Source organism: Danio rerio, chromosome 11 (assembly GCF_049306965.1).
Source record: "Danio rerio strain Tuebingen ecotype United States chromosome 11, GRCz12tu, whole genome shotgun sequence".
NCBI lineage: Eukaryota > Metazoa > Chordata > Actinopteri > Cypriniformes > Danionidae > Danio > Danio rerio.
In genome coordinates this window covers 10,860,001-10,872,235 of record NC_133186.1, presented here as the reverse complement: position 1 = coordinate 10,872,235, position 12,235 = coordinate 10,860,001, and the positions used below count along the sequence as shown (strand labels likewise).

The window sequence follows — 12,235 nt, the reverse complement described above, 5'->3', positions numbered from 1 at the left end:
ATAATATCTTTTTGGTTTTGGGAAAAAAAAAAAAAAAAAAAATATATATATATATTTATATATATATATATATATATATATATATATATATATATATATATATATATATATATATATATATATATATATATATATATATATATATTCATATATATATTTTTTTTTAGAGTTACTGGAGTAAAAGTTTTTAGAGTTTCTTTTGGAGTTACTGGAATAAAAGATGAATAAAAAAAAACTGTTTTAAAATCAGATTGTATTGTGAAGGGAGCGCTGACAATGAAGGTGCGGATCCAAATGCAGGTCTATTAACAAAATGGTCATGCAGGCAATGGTCAACCAGGGTAAATGCATGTATAGGCAATCCAGAGACGTGGCCATTAAACTGGCTAACGGTCAGTACAGCCAGCAAGCAACGTAAACAAACAAACAAGGCGAGTGTCAAAACACGGCAAAGCAAGGCAAGGGAAACACGTTGTATGGTTCACAGTAACAGTATAACAAGACTCAGGAACTGGCTTGTGTGTCTGTGCTGCTTTTAAAGTCCATGTAATCAGTTCTGAACAGCTTCAGCTGTGTGTTAGCAATCAGCAGGAAAACCGGTACAGGTGTGAATGTGTGGTGCATGACAGGATTTGTAGTCCATATGTTGACTGATTTGTAGTCCTGAGTGAAAGTGAATGATTTCCAGAGATCTACAAGCCTGGATCGCTGGAGATTTTGACAAGTATTATTAGCTTCTTTAATAAATAATTTAACTTGATTGACTGCAGAACAAACCATTGGTTTTTTTTATTAATTATTATTATTATTATTTTTACCTAAGGCTGGATGACCAAAATTAAATCACAATATGATCTGATAAAATTTGATATTGACATAATATATAATAAGCCTCCGAAAAATTTGCAAGAACTTTAAAGTCTATACAAGGTCTTGAAATGAATTGACCAACTTCTTCCTATAAAACAATATATTATTTTATAAGTAAAAAACAGTACAAAAATGAATGTTCACCTTTTATTCATATTTAGCCTTCATACAAACAAGAAATGTGAAATAAACATAAATAATTATCAAACATAAAACACTTTTACACCTTTTCTTAATCTTTAAACCATTGATCTTATTCTTCATGTACGAGCGGGCATATCTATTGAAAACTTTTTGGATCAAGACATCCGGTCTCATTCACTTCCATTGTTTTTTAGAGGTTAAAATCAGCTCGCTGTTCTGCTTTTGATGTTGCAAACAAATCTTTTCCTATTTTATTATGCTACATTTTATGTATAGTCATGAACATACTTGTTTGTAGAACAACTAGTTTGACCATTTTCTGCAGTTAATTATTCCTAGTCATTTCTCCCATAGGCAACTGGATCTTAAGTGCTAAAACAATCACTAAAATGAGTGCACTTCCACAATGAAGAATAAGGTCAATAACTTGGACATTGTTCCTGGGCTCCTTCAGCCATAATAAAGACTAATGAAGAAGGTAATGAAACAAACTAAATAGAAGTGAGAAATAGTTCCAGCATTTTCGCTTGCTTTTCTAGCGCTGTATTCTTAAATACTGCTGATTGGGCTTAGTGCTCAGCAGAATACACACATTACATACATACACAATTGGCCACTTAATGTGTCTCACACATCAGGCAAAGACAGTGCTGCACACTTTAGTAAGGGCCCATTAATACAATCATTTCAATGGGTGTTTGTAGCTTTGCCAACTAAAGTGAATACACAGTTAATGAGCTTGCATGCACAATGCAGTCATAATTCAAAAGTACCCGTGCATTTAGCGTTTAGCGTGAAAGAGCCATACGGACACGGATAGTGTTGAACACAATAGTGTTGAAAGACGTCTTTGAGTAGATGTATATGAGCTTGACGCAGCTTTTAAATGTTCCAGTGAACGATTTCAGAGCTATAAACATATAAACTATAAACTATAAACTAAAAAAGCTATAAACTACTGCTGACCACTGGCTGGCTGCATATCTATGTGTACAGACACACCCTAAATGTCATTTGCAGTCACACTTTGATTATAATTTATAACTTAAACTATACGTTTAAATCAGAATATTGGATATGTCCTTAAAAATCATATCACCATTATCTAAAAAAAATTGATTGCGATATATATTAAGAGTTGATTATTGTCCAGCCATTATTAAAACAAAGTGAAAGCATATCCAAGAACACGATAATCTAGACCCATGGAAAGCTGAGCAGGAACAAGTGCATATGTCACATGCATGAAGGTGAACACCAGACAAAGAACAAGTGAAAACGCTGAGGTTAAATACACAAGATAACATAGAGAGGGTGAAGCTAATCAATTGCTGCACGGGTAACCATATAGTAGGAGCAAACAGTGAGTGCAAAGCCAAAGGGGAAACAGGTGCTTCATCTAAAATCAGATACCTTAAGGGATAGTTCACCCAAAAATGACAGTTTATTCACTATTTATTTACCCTCAACTGGTTCCAACCGGTTTTAGTCAACTCTTTTTGACTAAAAGAAGATATTTGGTAGAAAACCAGTAACCATTGATCTCCATAGTAGTGTTATTGTAAGTGTCAAAATATTGTCTTTTGTGTTTCACATCTTTTTAACCGTTATACGCTAAACATATCTGTTCCTTTACAGTTTCTGTATTTTGTGATTCAGTGTTTTTTGTTTTGTGACAGTGTTTTTCATTTATTTATGCTTTTAAAATACATTATGGGAGACTGGTCTTTCTTCCAACAACTTTTAACCTAGAAAAGCTTAAAAAAGTTTATTTTATTAACATTTTTATAGGTGAAAGTGATATATTGTCTTGGATGGTGTTGTATATTACCGTACAAAAACCTTGTAATAAACTGCCAGTAAATGTTCTGTTATTTTACAGACTCATTTCTCTATATATTATTTCTCATATTATTTTAAACTATTTAAAACTATTAAAATGTGTAGAAAAGTTCCTTTGTTAAACTGTAGAATTGAATTTTCAACATTTAAAGTCAACAGAGTAGAGATCAAGGTCCCATAATACAATTATTAGTATAAAATAGGGTGCAAAATGTGAAAACTGTAAATTGACAGATATTATTTATGGTGGATAGTTGTAACGGTAGGCACTGGACAATGGACTTGAGGATTCACAAGCAGTTTATTATGAGATTTGTCCGGCAGTTAATGGTCAAACACAGGAGCAAATGAGTACATAAAGGTAATCTTAAAGGCAAGTAACAGGCAAATGGTTGATAGACGTAGGTGGCAGACAACGTAAACAAGGGAACAAGGCAAGAATCAAACACGGAAAGACTATAAACAGGAAATGCTAATGTTACAGGGTATAATCAATAACAATCCATGTGAGTCAATTCATTCTGAGTCAGCTCCCAGCCATGTGTGTGTATAATTAACGGGGATTCCTGAACAGGTGTGTGTGTGAGGTGCATGACAGGATACGTAGTTCTTAAAGTGACAAAATTGTAGCCCGGGTAAAATTACTTGAGTTTACTAGCGATCTGCAAACCTGGATCGCTATTGATTATGGGTCTGTTCTTCGTACCTTGATTAAATGATCTAAGATAATTTGGCAGATCAAGGATCTTTTAATCTAGATAACTGATCTCTGGCCCATCTGGTTCTTCAAACAAGCTCCTGAATCAGAATAAATTGTCTGGATGAATTGTTCTATTATCCATGTGAGCAAAATCACATAAAAGTCGTAGTAAACGGTTTGTTAAATATGATACGCAATAACTTTCCACCTTTGTTGTGAGCTGCAGGCTTTACACTTTAATGTGTCAAGTGTGTTTAGCAATTTATTTATTTTTATATTTAGAGTGGATTTTATTTATTAAAGTCCCTTAGGTTTCTTAATTTGACGTAAAAACTTGATGTTTAAATTATTTCTCCATCAAAAAAGCAGTTTAATATCGGTAAAGGTGTCTGCAACTTTTGCAAAGCATCAAATCACCATCAAATTAGCTTTCAAAACATGGTCGTGACTGCATAATTTATTATTCCTTTAAAAAAAACTGTAGAATATTGTGTATGTCTATTCTCTTAGACAAATTGTAATAAAGCCATGTTCATAATTTTAAATTGTACTCGTTTGTTTCTAAAAAGTCCATAAATATTCTCTTTGAACCTCTTAAGGAGAACCACCTTATGTCAGGTTTTGTACTTTTATTTTGGAGTGCAGATTACAAAATTTATTTATATATATTTTTAAACTATATATATTATTAAACCATTTTACTATTTTCCCAAGCGTATATAACTTATAGGTTACTACTGGAAGAAATTATCAGCATACGGTACATACTTTCAGTATTGCCTTTGCTTGAAAAGACCAGATCTAATCCTGTTTATATGACATAAACCTGCTCCCGAACAGGTTTGAGCTGCCAGAACTGTTGCTATGACTCTTAGATGACTTTTGAAGAACAAAACGATTCTTAATCTTGTCAAATAGTCAATAACCAAATCCAGCTAATTGAGTAATCCACGTACAAAAAACCTTGTGACAATAGTATTTGCAAACAGTAGGAAGATTTACTCGGATAACCTAATTCCTACACTGAGATTCTAAAGTGTGCATTAATTGGACACATTACTTTTAACATTTATGAATAGAAACTAGTATAAATGAATTAAATGGCGATTGACGCTGGTAGATCATCCAATAATGAAACAAAATTACAGATGACATACTTTTGAGTTTTATTTGATACCTATTTTTGTACCACAGTATTTACAATGTGATTTTTAATAGTTGTCAAGAAAGTTTTATTTCAAATGTAAAAAACTACATAAGCACAGAAACAATAAAAACACTTATGAAAGTTAAACAAATTATCATCGCAAATTAAGAACCTCTTATTTTATTTTAATAAAGTAAACAGATTTCTTTGAAGTTTTCTGTGACTTATGATTTAATAGGCTATTAGGAAATGACCCTTAAAAATGCAGCACTTCTGAATTTTATTCATGCTACTTTTTTTGTTCATATAACAATACATAGATTGCCCTTTTTAATGGTCATGAAGGAAGTTCTAATTCAAATATAAAACTTACTCAGAAAGGACATGATTAAGTCAGGAAATGAGCACATAAACAAGAACAGAAAAACACTTACAGCATGAGACATGACAAAGAAATCATAACAAATCGGGAACCGCTATTTTATTTATGCAGAAGAATGCAGATGCCTGTGACACTTTTTGGGACTGATTTGACTCATATGATTTACATGGAAATTAAACTGATTAAAAATAAACAAATAAAAATTAGCAAAAAAAAAATGGCAAACGGAAAACATGTGTTTAATATTAAAATAAACTAACATCATAACTAACTGGTCCTATTAACAACAATTAAAAAAACTAAACAATAAAAAAAAACACCAAGTAAATAATAATAATTATTATTATTAATATTAGCTTGAATAAACAATATACACAATGAATGTAATCCTGCTAACTGACCAAAAAATATAATATGTGAGCTTATAATTATAATTATATATAATTAAATAATAATTATTAAAAGCCTGTGTGCTGATCTGCAGAGGAAAAAGGGCATTTCTGCACCACCTACATGTGTATAAGGAACTTTAAAGTCATTTAAACAAAAAAATCTAGCCAAAAGCTTGTGAGCAAAAGCAAAGCAAAACCGAAAACAGCCATTTTCTTAATTTTCCTCTTTTTTTTTTTTTTTTGAAAACGGATAAAGAATGGATGAAAGATACCCTGATTATTTATTTGTGTGGCTCAAAAAAATAAACAAACCGAAAGTAGAAAATGGGAAATTATCATTTTTTTATAAAGTCTAACTTTGTTTATTGTATTACACATTTAGAACAAGAATGTAAGGATATTAAAGATCATAATGGAGCTCCAAAATACTAAACAATAATGATTTTTAAATATTTATAATTTACCACTGTCATTCATTTCTTATGACTACAAAATTAAGTGATATGAAGAATAACTGTATTGTATTATTTATTTCTGTCAGTTTTTGAGTTGCTGCCCATTAATTAAAAGCCGCTGTTATATAAAAATGACCAATAAAATCCAGCACAATCCTGCAAAAAATTATGAAAAGTAAATTATATGGGTGTTCAAAACATTTCAAAACATAATACACTTATACAAGTGAGAAACGGATAATTGTGTTCTTTTTCCCCCAGATGGGCTCAGTGGGAATCACAGAAAATGTAAAGGGAGACATCAAGAAGTTTGAAATCTGGTACAATGGCAGAGAAGAAGTTTACATCATTCAGGTAAGATTTTTTTGTAGCCTAAATAATAATAATAAATAAAAAATCGAGAGGTGTCTGTATGCAGACCTGGTGCAGTGCAATCTACTCTGCATTTCAATGCTTTTTAATGCACTCACCTAACCCCACCCCTAACCCTACCCGTCACAGTGACGCAACTCCCTCCATTAAGTGCATTTCATCGCTGAGTGATGCAATCTCAGCTTGCATTATAAAGCCTGCATCCAGATACTATTGAAAAAATCAGAGTTGCTGGGCAACTTAGAAATGCCCTATCAGCATCTATTCTATATTGTTATCATGTTATTCCATTTGTTATCCATGAGAGGGAACTGTTTTCCCATAACAGGATGGTTTTCCCTTGTCCCAGCATATGTCTGTTCATGTCTTTTCTGTCAGGCCCCATCCATGGACGTGAAGAACACGTGGGTATCAGAAATCCGCAAAGTCTTAACAAGCCAGCTGGAAGCCTGCCGAGGTATTTCTTTGCAATCCTCCCAAACACTCCCCATCAGTCTCGGGATGAACTAAACTTGAACTAAAACAGCCATTTAAGGCCAACATTAATTGTAAACTCCAAATGACATCCTTAAACAAACCTTCACCCTTCAAAACCTTACACGTTTCATCTCAGTGCTTAGAAACAGCCAAAGAGATTGGGCTTTGCTGTGAGTTTGATATCTGATGTCTGTTTATAAGGCTAAGATGTTTCTGAAGATTTCATGGTTTAAAGGTTCATTGGTATTGAAATTATCATCAAAGACCAAACAAATCCTGAAGGTTTTTTTGTGGTCATGCTTTATCCTGTATATAGTATATCAACATTGACTAGCCTTTGTATGACCTCTCTCTCTCTCTCTCTCTCTCTCTCTCTCTCTCTCTCTCTCTCTCTCTCTCTCTCTTGTTCTCTCTCTCTCTTGTGGCACAGAAGCCAGTCAGCTCCATCAGAAGATTACAGAGAACATCTACCATGCCCCCATGAGGTACCTTTTTTTGCAATCATGCATAGTTAAAAGGTTAGTTCACAGAAAAGGGATGTTGAAAAGTTCATTCAAAGTCCGTTCATCTTCAGAATACATATTAAAATTATGTATTATTTTTGAAAAACACTGTACAAGCCACGATCTTAATGAATTCAAACAAAAACTGAGTCCCTCTACTCCTTTGAATTTACAGCTTCTTTATGTAGTTAACCAGTTGAAAGCTACACTTTTTAATAAAGCACCTGGTCAAGATGGCACTTGCGGAAGAACACCTAAACACTGTGCAGAGCAACTCAGTATAGTATTTCATTCATTGTTTCAGGCGTCCCTGAATCAAACAGTGGTTCTTCACTTTTGAAAAACATCTAACATAATACCTATTCCAAAGAGAGAGAAATCAAATTCCTTTAATGATTTTAGGCACATAGTCTTAGCATCCTTAGTTATGAAAGCCTTAGAGAGGGAGGTTAAGTTACATCCGCTGACAGAAACTGATCATCTGTTGAATTCTTTGCAGTTTGCATATCGCACAAAAAGAGGTCTAAATGATGCAAAGCTTTTCCTTCTAAAAACTGTACATCAACACTTAGAGAGTAGAGGTGTTTTTGCAAGAATGCTATTTGTGGACTTCCTCTGCATTTAATATTGTGAACCCTTTTATTTTAGCAAAGAAACTTGGAGATGAATTTGATGTGAGTCATGGTTTGTTTTTATGGATCTTGACCTGCAGGCAGCAGAGAGTCATGTTGAACGGAGTGCTTTCAGACATGCTTTCTACATCAATAGGATCTCCGCAGGGTTGTGTACTGTCCTCAATTCTTTTTATATTATACACAAGTGAATGTCGTATAGAACTAAAGACAATTGTCATATAATCAAATATGCTGACGACACAGTTTTAAAAAAAAATTAAATCCTTGTTAACAATTACAGATTGTTATGATGGCGATAATCATAATGAGTTTTTTAAGTGTTGCAAAGAAGCTGAACTACAGAGTATCACAAAACCGAAAGAGATGGTAATTGATTTTAGAAAAAAATGCATTAGAAGTGAAACCAGTGTATTTTAACGGAAAACAAGTTGAAAGAGTACAGAAATATAAGTATTTAGGGACAATATTTGATACCAAATTAAAGTTCCAGCAGAATTCAGAAGCTGTTGCTAAGAAAGTGCATCAGAGAATGTATGTTCTTAGAAAACTGAACTCTTTCTGTGTAGAAAAACTTATACTGAGAACTTTTTATAACACCTACAGTTGAAGTCAGAATTATTAGCCCCCCTGAATTATTCGGCCCCATGTTTAATTTTTTCCCCAATTTCTATTTAACGGAGAGCAGATTTTTTTTCAACACATTTCTAAACCTAATAGGGTAACACTTTATAATAACTACACACTATAAATCATTTATTTAGCATTAGCAAATAGTGAACTCATTATCTGTTAAGCATTAACTCTACATTAATAAGCGTTAGTAAGCAGTTTATAACTGCAGCTACAAAATCTCTATTCTTGACATATAAGCACCTATATAATGTGTTTAATGATTGTCTTTTCATACTTAGTTAATGATTTGTATTTCATTAATAAATTAAGTATCGCATTATTTACAAACCAGCTGTATTTAAGAGTAGTTAAGGGTTTTTAGGATCATTCAAAATGAGTTAGTAAATGGTTAATAAACTATTGAAATGCTTTTTTTTCAACGCTTTTTTTTCAGCATTCATAAAGCACAAAACAGTTATTATCTCAATAAAATCCATGTTAGCCATTTAGCTATGAAGCTCGAGTCACCGTTCAGACAGAAGCCCTGCCCATCACGCGAATGAAGCAGGGTTTGACACGCGAATGAAGCGTGTAAACTCAAATGTTCACGTGGCTATTTACGCATGAATAGCGTGATTTATCTGCACGTTCCGCGTCTGGTGTGAACACAACAGAGTTACATGAACTGCAAGTATTAAGGAAAACTGAAAGTGTGATAAGACATGACTCCTATCCTCTGAAGCATCTTTTTGTTTTGTTGCCCTCTGGAAGAAGGTTAAGAAGACATTCTGTACATGTGATTTCAGTGGTTCAACTGTAATCATACGAAGCTCCAAGAACACTTTTGTGCACCTAAAACAACTTTCTGTGACTTTGTCTACTGTTTCTTGTATGTAAGTCATTGTTTTGACTGCAGTGAACACACCTTGATCTAATACAGAAGACATAGGTGAACAAATTACTAGTTGGACCACTGAAGTCACAGGGAATGTTTTGGCAATGTTTCTGGTTCCTTTTCTGAACTTTGATCATCTCACTGTTGCTGCCTGTGGAGGATGAGGGAGCACTCAAGTGTCATCCAAAATCTTTTAATATGTGTTTCAAAGATGAACAAAGCTTTCGGGAGTTGGAAATGACACGTCAAATAATTAATTACAGAATATATACAGTTAGGTCCATACATTTTTGACATTTTTTAGCTCTCTAGACCAACACAATTGATTTGAAATGAAACGAACAAGATGTGCTTCAATTGCAGACTGTCTTAATTTTCTATTTACATCCAAATCAGGGTCCAAAAGTAATTGGACGATTGGCTTCTAAGCTGTTCCATGCTAGGTGTGTGTTAATCCCCTTATTATCCCAATTACAATGAGCAGATAAAAGGTCCAGAGTTAATTTCAAGTGTGCTGTTTGCATTTGGAATCTGTTACTGTCAACTCTCAAGATGAGATCCAAAGAGCTGTCACTATCAGTCAAGCAAGGCATCATTAGGCTGAAAAAAGCTAAACAAACCGATCAGAGAGAGAACAAAAACATTAGGCGTGGCCAAAACAACTGTTTGAAACATTCTTAAAAAGAAAGAACGCACCAGTGAGCTCAGCAACACAAAAAACTAAAATTCTTTGGTGGTAAATGACCAAAGAATTCTTTTCCTTGTGAAAAAAACACCCTTTACAACAGTTGGCCAGATTAAAAAAATACTCTCCAAGAGATAGGTGTATGTGTGTCAAAGTCAACAATCAGAGAAGACTTCAACAGAGTGAATACAGAGGGTTCACCACAAGATGTAAACCACTGGCGAGCCTCAAAAACAGGAAGGCCAGGTTAGAGTTCTAAAAAGCCTTCACAGTGTTGAAACAACATCCTATGAGATTAAGGTCAACTTGTACCAGAGTGATGGAAAGAGAAGAGTATGGAGAAGGAAAGGAAAGGAACTGCTCATGATCCTAAGCAGTGAAGCGGTGGTAGTAGTGACAGGTTGTGGGCATGTATGACTGTTAATAGAACTGTGTTACTGGCAAAATCTTCTGCTCAAAATTAAGCCAAATAATTCAGAACTCATCGGACGGTGCTTCACAGTGCAGATGGAGAATGACCCAAAGCACACTGCAAAAGCAACCAAAGAGTTTTTGAAGGGAAAGAAGTGAAATGCTATCCAATGGTCAAGTCATCACCTGACCTGAACCCGATTGAGCATGCATTTCACTTGCTGAAGACAAAACTGAAGGAAAAATGCCCCAAGAACAAGCAGGAACTGAAAACAGTTGCTGTAGAGGCCTGGCAGAGCACCACCAGGAATGAAACCCAGTGTCTGGTGATGTCTATGCGTTCCAGACTTTAGGCTGTAATTGACTGCAAAGGATTTGCAACCAAGTATTAAAAAGGAAAAGTTTGATGTATGATTGTTATTCTGTCCAATTACTTTTGGGCCCTTAACAAGTGGAAGGCACATATGTAAGCTGTTGTAATTCCTAAAGTGTTCACCTGATTTTGATGTAAATACCCACAAATTAAAGCTGAAAAAAGGTTACAATTGTGTTGAAATGTATGGACATAACTGTATATTTTTAGTGACCTAACAAATAAATTTTATTGTGTGGATGGCAAAATCTGATTTCATTTTTTTATAAAATTTGCCAACATGCCAACAGATGACTCACTCTTATTTTAAAAACTGTGTTATAGAAATGTATGAATCAGTTTTAACCAGATAATGTATAGCCCAGTATTGGAGACTACAAAACCAAGACAATAACATATCAACTGTATTCATATGAAACTCCAAGTACACTTTTGTGTAGTTACTTATTAGTAAACTAAAGAAGAAAAGAAGAAGGAAACAAACAAAGTTGTTTATATGTTTTTTTTCGTGTACAAAAGTGTTGTCGGACCTACAGACACAGAAGTTGCATCTCAACTTGTATACTATTACAACTGCATCTACGGTATATTGTTATGGCATAAAAAGAACTCGAATGTGGTTTTATATACTCTTTAGATGATTTTAACGAATTAAAAGCTTTTGTATTCAAACTAAAAGTGCTGTAAATAACAGCAAATCAATTACGTCATTGAATAAGTTTCTTAAATTTCACATTCAGTATTGAAACACTGCTTAGTTGCTCAGAAACCCGTGCTGTAACTTTTTTTATTTTTTTGTGGTGGATTCGTGAGAATTTATTTTCACCACTGAAATAGAGCAAAAACTATACTACACACATATATGTATATATACACACAGTTGGAGTCAATTATTAGCCCCCCGTTGAATGTTAAACTGATAAAAAAAAATTCTTCTGGAGAAAGTCTTATTTGTTTTATTTTGGCTAGAATGAAAGTAGTTTTTAATTTTTTAAACAATTTTAAGGTCAAAATTATTAGCCCTTTTAAGCTATATTTTTTTTCAATAGTCTACAGAACAAACCATCATTACACAATAACAATAACTATTTACCCTAACCTGCCTAGTTAATCTAATTAACTTAGTTAAGGCTTTAAATGTCATTTTAAGCTGTATAGAAGTGTCTATATATAAAAAATATCAAGAAAAATATTATTTACTGTCATCATGACAAAGATAAAATAAATCAGTTATTAAAACTATTATGTTTAGAAATGTGTTGAAAAAAATCTGCTCTCCATTAAGCAGAAATTGGGGAAAAAAACTAAACAGGGGGGCTAATAATTCTGACTTCAACTGT

The 12,235-nt window shown here is 33.5% G+C and overlaps 1 protein-coding gene across 50 annotated transcripts in view; it reads left to right on the top strand.

Annotated features, from left to right (window-relative positions):
• The window catches only part of mcf2l2 (MCF.2 cell line derived transforming sequence-like 2), a 198,625-nt gene that overhangs the window by 147,906 nt on the left and 38,484 nt on the right, over positions 1-12,235 (top strand). For 40 of the 50 annotated variants that reach the window (XM_073916430.1, XM_073916418.1, XM_073916424.1 and 37 more), the window contains exons 23-25: positions 6,194-6,286; positions 6,683-6,761; positions 7,212-7,266. In XM_073916430.1, coding sequence (XP_073772531.1) covers positions 6,194-6,286; positions 6,683-6,761; positions 7,212-7,266 — 227 coding nt within the window. The remainder of the gene's footprint in view (positions 1-6,193; positions 6,287-6,682; positions 6,762-7,211; positions 7,267-12,235) is intronic. The other 10 variants (XM_073916431.1, XM_073916415.1, XM_073916405.1 and 7 more) reach the window with 1 other exon arrangement.